Below are 7177 nucleotides of genomic sequence, written 5' to 3' on the forward strand. Positions count from 1 at the left end.
GCTCCCTTCTTGAAGTTGACATCATGCAATGGAGACAGAGGAACTGGGAGAATGGAATAAAGTATTCACAGGAAGCAGAATGTGGGGATTTTTAGTCAAGGTAACTGTGGGAGTTGGTTGGTTATTGGTTGTAGTGGCCAGTCTATCCCCAGAAATGGAAACAGAGATGTTGAGGAAGAAAAGGGAAGAGTCAAAGATGGCCCAGGTGAAGGTGAGAGCTGGGTGGAAATTGGAAGTGAAATTGACAAACTTTCAAATTCAAATTGGAAAATCAAGTGAATGATAGGGACAGTGTCGATGGATCTTTACTTTAAGATTACTTTCAGTTTAAGAGAATAGAGATGGCTTTACTTAGAGTTTAAAAGAGTAGAGGAAGCTTTACTTTTATTTTAAAAAAGTTGAGGGAGCTTCATTCTGTATCTAACCCTGTGCCGTCCCTTTTCTGGGAATATTTGATGGTGTCAGTGTCAATAGAGCTTTACATTCTGTTTACCTTAAATTTAAAAGAATACAGGATGGTTTACTTTCCATTTAAAAGAATTGAGAGAGCTTTACCCTGTATCTAACCCTGTGTTCTATCTGTTCTGAGTTTGTAGGGGACAGTGAAAATGTAGTTGTCTATGTCCTGGGTGTGTTTGATGGGGCAGTGTGGAGAGAGCTTTGTTTTCAATTTAAGAGTGGAGGGAGCTTTAAGCTGCATCTAACCCTGTGCTATCCTTACCCTGTGAGTGTTTGATAGGGACAGAGAAAGCTTTACTTTCATTTTGCTTCCAGTTTAAAAAGGTAGAGGGAGCTTTGCTTTCAGTTTAAAAGAATAGAGAGAGATTTAATTTAGTTTAAAAGTGCAGAAGAAACTTTACTCTGTATCTAACCCCATGCTATATCTGTCCTGGGAGTGTTTGATAGGGACAATGTTTAGGTAGCTTTACTAGTTGCGACATCATATTGAGGGTGGTGAGACCACTTTTGGAGTACCATGTACAGTTCTGGTTGTCATGCTATAGGAAGAATGTTATTAAATTGAAGGGGGATCAGAAAAAAATTACCAGGATGTTTCCAGGACTGGAGGATTTTAAATTACAAGGATAGGCTGGGACTTTGTCACTGGAGTGGAGGAAGTTGAGGGGTGACCTTATAGAGGTTTGTAAAATCATCAGCGGCATGGAAATTATGAATAGCAAAGGTCTTTTCCCAAATGTGAACTAGAGGACACATTTTTAAGGTGAGAGGAGAAAGATTTAAAAGGGACCTGAGAGGCAATTTTTTCACGTAGTGTTGTTCGTATATGGAATGAGCTGCCAGAGGAAGTGGTAGTTGCAGATACAGAAACAACATTTAAAAGACAGTTGGATAGGTATATGAATAGAAAAGGTTTGGAGGGATGAGCCACATGCAGGCAAGTGTGACTAGTTTAGTTTGGGAAACTTGGATAACTTGGACCGAAGGGTCTGTTTCCATGCTGTAGGACTCTAGCCCAAGTATTGACCTGTCCTGGGAGTGTTTGATGGGTACAATGAGAGGGAGCTTTACACTGTCATCATCAAACACTCCCAGGACAGGTACAGAACGGGATTAGATATGGAATAAAGCTCCCTCTTCTCTTTTAAACTGAAAGTAAAGCCTTCTCTGCACTGTCATCATCAAGCATTCCCAGAACAGGTGCAGGGGCTTTACTTTCAGTTTAAAAGAGAAGAGGGAGCTTTGCTCTGATGTAACCCTGTACTGTTTGGAAGAGTTTGAGAGGGTTGGTGTCGAAAGAACTTTACTTTGTTTTAAATTTAAAAGAGTAGAGGAAGTTTTACTTTTAATTTAAGAGGAGAGAGCTCTCAACTTCTGGTTTAAAAGAATCGAGGGAGCTTTATTCTTTGTATAACCCTGCACTGTCCCTGTCGTGGGAGTGTTTGATAGGGACGGGGTAGAGGGAGCTTTAGTATGTAAATTGCTCTGTGCTGTCCCTATCATGGGAGTGCTTGATGAGTCAGTATAGAAGCAGCTTTGCTCTGTATCTAAACTGTACTGTTAGTTTTATTAGAATGAATGATGGAAGATTTACTCTGTTAGATGCTAATCATTGGTCCTTTGTCTAAAGTGTTCAGCTGGCAAGGTAACTCTGAAAACCTTTGTCACCTTCATTGATACAACTCGATACCCACCGACACCAAGAGACCAACCAACCATTGAGCAGAAGCTGCCATTCGATTTCTTTCATCCCTTCAAGGTCTACAGCAGTGGAATGCACATGGCTTCAGCATCAATACTCAGCACAGCCTGCAGTGTCTTTCTGACAGGATTCCTGGCTCAGCACTGAAGCTCCAGCACACAGATCAATCTTATATCAAGCCTGTTTCAGAACCAGTGGGAGCAGGATTTTGATTTAGCGGCAGTCAGCTGCAAACTGAGGGGAGTGGCTGTCACTGTGTCCTGATCCAGAATCAAGGGAGAAACTCTCACTGGATTTTGCACTGGGATTAGAAGATTAGCTGTCACTGGTTTCCTGAATTTGAATGAGGGTGCCAGCTTTCATTGTCCCTCCACTGAGATGAGGTGAGAATCTTTCACTGTCCCTGAACTGGCTTTAGGAGAATAGCTCTGACTGTTCCTGCATTGGGATTCAGGAATTAGCTGGTACTAGTTCCTGAATTTGGAAAAGAGATGTAGCTGTCACAATGCCTCAACTGGGATCAAGGGAGTAGCTCTCACTGTCCCTCTACTGGGATTATGGCATGGGTCTTACTGGTTCCTCAACTGGGATGAGATCAGTAGCCCTCAGTCTCCCTGCACTGGGATCAGGAGAGTGAGTAGCTGTTACTGGTTCCTGCACTGAGATTAGGGGAGTATCTCTCACTGGTCTCTCAACTGGGATGAGGGGAGTAACTGTCACTGGTTCCTCCTTTGGTTTGAAGGGAATATCTTGCATCGTCCCTGCATTGGGTTGAGGGGATTAGCTCTCACTGGTTCTCTATTGGAATGAGGGGAATAACTCTCAACATCCTTCCGTAGGGATATTGGGAGTCACTCACACTGTCCTTCCACAGGAATGAGAGGAATAGTTTTCACTGTCCCTCCGATTGGATTAGCAAATAAACTTTCACTGGTTCTTCCACTGACATGTGGGCAGTACCTTTCATTGTCCCTCTGCTGGGTTTAGGGGAATAACTCTAAATCTCTGCATTGAAATTAGACAATTAGCTCTCACTGTCCCTCAATTGAGATGAGGAGAATAACTCTCACTGCTTCTTGCATTGGGATTAGGGCAATAGCTTTGTCTCTCCAGCTGTCACTATCCCTACACTCAAATGGGTTTTGCTACCCCACTTTGCCCATCCTAGTTGAAAGACTGATGTCTTCAGGGAAAAGTAAAGCAAGTAAGGTTGTTATAATCCCAAAGGACCAAAGGCCTGCTCTCTTATAAGAGAGAGGTGACTGATGATGACTGATGATGATTTAACCTGAGGGTCACCATGCCGCAGGCAAAGGGTGAGGTTGAGAAGGTGGACCTTCTTAGTAACCTCAGCCAGTGTGGGAATTGAACCCACGCTACTGGTGTCACTCGCTTAGTAAATAGCCAACCAAACTAACTGACCCCCTACGAGCTATGACATTTCAGGCTTATCATGCACTTTGGGCCAAAATACTGGCACCTTCTTTGGCAAGGGGCAGAATCAGAGAGAACACTCCTGTGGGGTCTGTGCATTGTGTTGATGTTTCTATGGTCATCGTAACCAGTCCCCGTAACCTAAGGTCAATATGTGTAATTTATCTACTTATTCTGATCGAAATCCTTGTAAATAAACATGATTCTTATAATTGTACTGTTATGAGTACTTTAATATTGCTTCAGTCTTGTTCTCAGTATCTCTCAGCTGTGACTGTATTAGGAACCCTGGGGTAGAAAGACTCTTGACTTTTCTGAAAGCACTTCAATGCCTTGAAAATGGGAAATAAATACCAGCACACATCCCTACAACATGTTTAAACAGAAATTGCTTTCAGTTCCTTCATTCTAATCACCCACTGGATCTAAGTCTTGCTGTGGTCACACATTGACAGATTTTGTCACAATTGACTGAATGCACTTAGGGTGACCCTTTTTTGCTTGAAAGGAAAGGCTAGGGGTTGATCTGATTGGTGTTGCTGACATTATCAAATGATTCAATAGGGTTAGGGTTTGATATGGAAACGTACTGAGATGAGAACTAGGGATCATATATTTTTAAATAGTCTCTAATCCAATAAGAAATTCATAAGCCAAGGGGAAGCTATAACATTGTGGTATTGTTGATCTAATGATGACCATGAATCTGTTGTTATTCATCTGAAAAGTGCATCAGGTTTACTAATGTCCTTTAGGGAAAGAAACTGCTCTCCTTACCTTCTCTGGCCTACATGTGACTCCAGATCTACAGCAATGTGGCAAAATAATGTGCAACTCAGGTGCCTCACCATCAATCTTGTTACCCTAAGAGAGAGAGGATGAGGAGAAAGTCAACTGAAGGAACGAGGTGGTTGGTGCTTACAGGAATAGACTTGCAAAAGAGAAATGACCCTAATCATGGGAGGTGCTTCACCATTATAAATGAGCTTGTGTAGCATTTTAGCAATATTCCCATTCCTGGTTCTCATGAGATAAGTGCCCTTTGTGCCTGTCTGGCTCGCCCTAATGAGTAATCAGTATATCACTATCATCAGTGTACATGTGTAAACTTGAGGAAAGTGGCAAGGCCAGTGAGGGATTCCACACTGATCTGGAGGAATTTCTTGCGTCTTACCAGTAGCCAATGCTTTGATACTCTCTTAACAACTCATCTGCTGAGTTTGTAGATCCTGCATTGGAATCCAAAAAAAGCCAGCTCAGCTGCTCAGACTGGATTATAAGTGAGTGACCTTCAATCCTGAGGGACTGCCTGAGAAAACGGGGCTATGGATTTCAAAAGCTAGGTCCCAAGATTGCATCCTGAACTCACATCTCTGGATCATTGATACTGTACTGGTAAAAAAAAATCAGGGAATTTGCTGGTTATCTATGGAAAGTAATCAGGGAGCATGAGTAAGAGCAATTATGCACAGCTCCACTCTGGGCTTTACTCTCAAACCATTCAGTTCCCAGGCATCACTCTGGGAATGCTCTGCTCAAAGCCTCATTTCTGTTCTCTTCTTCCATCCATTTGAATTATCTTTTAAGACATTACAATGACACTTCGTTTTTCCTTCCTTTGTGAGCCGAGGCACAGAATATAAGAGCAGCAAGACCATGCTGGAGCAAGTCAAATAGTACTCAGCCAAAACCCAAGTACTGCATGTAGTTCAGTCACCTTATTACAGAATTTGCTAAGTTGCCACACCAGAAGGGTTTAAGAAGAGATTTACAAGGATGTTGTAGTGATTGTACTTGAATTGCTCCTTGTGAGGGCCAGCTTATGTCTGTGGCTGTACTATTTCTATAATTTGCTTCCTTGGATAGATGCAAAATATCCAGTGGCACTGTTTTGAAGCAGAAAGTTGCCTGTGGTGCCGTAACATTTTTTTTTGAATCCCTTAATTAATTTCACAAAATCAATTTTTTTGTTCATGAGCATTCTCTTTCTTGGAGGTTGTTGTGTACCCAAATTGCTTTTATTTTTTTTAACTCACTGGTGGGACATGGGTGTCGCTGGCCGGCCAGCATTTATCATCCCTAGTTGCCCTTGAACTGCTGCAATCCGTGTGGTGTATGTCAACTTAGGAAGGGAATTCCAGGATTTTGATCCAGCAACAGTGAAGGAACAGTGATGTATCTCCAATTCAGGATGGTGAGTGGCTTTGAGGGGAATTTGGAGGTGGTGGTGTTTGCAGGAATCTGCTGCCCTTGCCCTTCTAGATGGAAGTGGTCATGGATTTGGACAGTGCTGTCAAAGGAGCCTTGGTGAATTTCTGCAGAGTGTCTTCCGGATCGTACACGTTGCTGCTACTGATCATCAGCAGAGGAGGGAGTCGATGCTTGTGGATGTGACACCAACCAAGCAGGCTGCTTTGTCCTGGATGGTGCTATTGGAGTTGCACCCATACAGGCAAGCGGGGAATATTCCATCATACTCTTGCCTTGTGCCTAATAGACCGTGGATAGGCAATAAGGAGTCAGGAGGTGAATTACTCACTGCAGTATTCCTAGCCTCCAGGGAGAAAGCAACTTTTTCACACTAAGTGTTTTGGATGTGGAATGAACTGCCAGATGAAGTGGTAGATGCAGGTACAGTTAGAACATTTAAAAGACAGTTGGATAGGTACATGAACAGGAAAGGAGTGGGCACAATCTAGCAAATGGAGTACACTGTGGGAAAATGTGATAATGTCCATTTTTGGTGAGAATTTAAAAAAGAACTGAATGGTAGAGGTTGTAGAGCTCTGAGATTCAGTGTTTCGGATGCTAAGTATATGACGCTGCTATAGCAAGAAATTGGGAAAAATAATGGAATGTTGTCCTTTGTTGTGAGGGGAATTGAATACAGAAGCTCGCTTGAGTTATACAGAGCATTGTGAGACCACATTCAGAGTACTGTATGACATATTAGTCACCTTATGACATAAATACATTGAAGAATGTTCAAAGAATGTTTCCCAGACTTATACTTGAAATAAGTAGGTTATCTTATGAGAGTAGGATGCACCAGTTAGGCTTGAATCCACTGGTAGTTTAGAAGAGAAAGAGTGATGCGATTGAAACAAAAAAAAATCCTGAGGGATTCTTGACAGGAAGGATGTGAGGGCGATGCTTCCTGTGGTGGGAGAATCTAGAATGAAGGATCACTGTTCAAAAATAAGAGGTCACCAATTAAGCTAGGCATGAGTCTACTTTGTTTTTTTTTCCCCTCAGAGGGTCGCAAGTCTATAGAAGTCACTTCCTGACAAGTGGGGCAAACAGCACCTTTGAATATTTAAGGACAACATGGAGACATTTTTGGTAAGCAAGCTGGTGAAAGGATGTCAGAGGTAGGCAGAAATGTGGATTAAAGATTACCATTAGATGAGTCACAATTGTAATAAACAGCAGACCTAGCTCGAGGGGAAAAATATCCCCCCCCCGCTCCTTGTTCATTATGTTACCGATAGAGAAAAAGCGCTGAAGGGTGAAGTTTGTGCCAGGCATTAATCTGCCTGCTTCTTAGACTATGGTTACATAGCAATCAAACTTGGTTCCAAC

General features: G+C 42.4%; 1 protein-coding gene across 1 annotated transcript in view; it reads left to right on the plus strand.

Annotated features, from left to right (window-relative positions):
• Positions 1 to 3812, plus strand: part of LOC109918550 (tectonic-3) — a 50161-nt gene extending 46349 nt beyond the window's left edge. The window contains exon 15 of the mRNA XM_048620639.1: positions 2090 to 3812. Within this exon, the coding sequence (XP_048476596.1) occupies positions 2090 to 2308 (219 nt within the window). The 3' untranslated portion in view covers positions 2309 to 3812. The remainder of the gene's footprint in view (positions 1 to 2089) is intronic.
• Positions 3813 to 7177: the final 3365 nt, after the last annotated feature.

Source organism: Rhincodon typus, chromosome 47 (assembly GCF_021869965.1).
Source record: "Rhincodon typus isolate 14 chromosome 47, sRhiTyp1.1, whole genome shotgun sequence".
Classification (NCBI taxonomy): Eukaryota; Metazoa; Chordata; class Chondrichthyes; order Orectolobiformes; family Rhincodontidae; genus Rhincodon; species Rhincodon typus.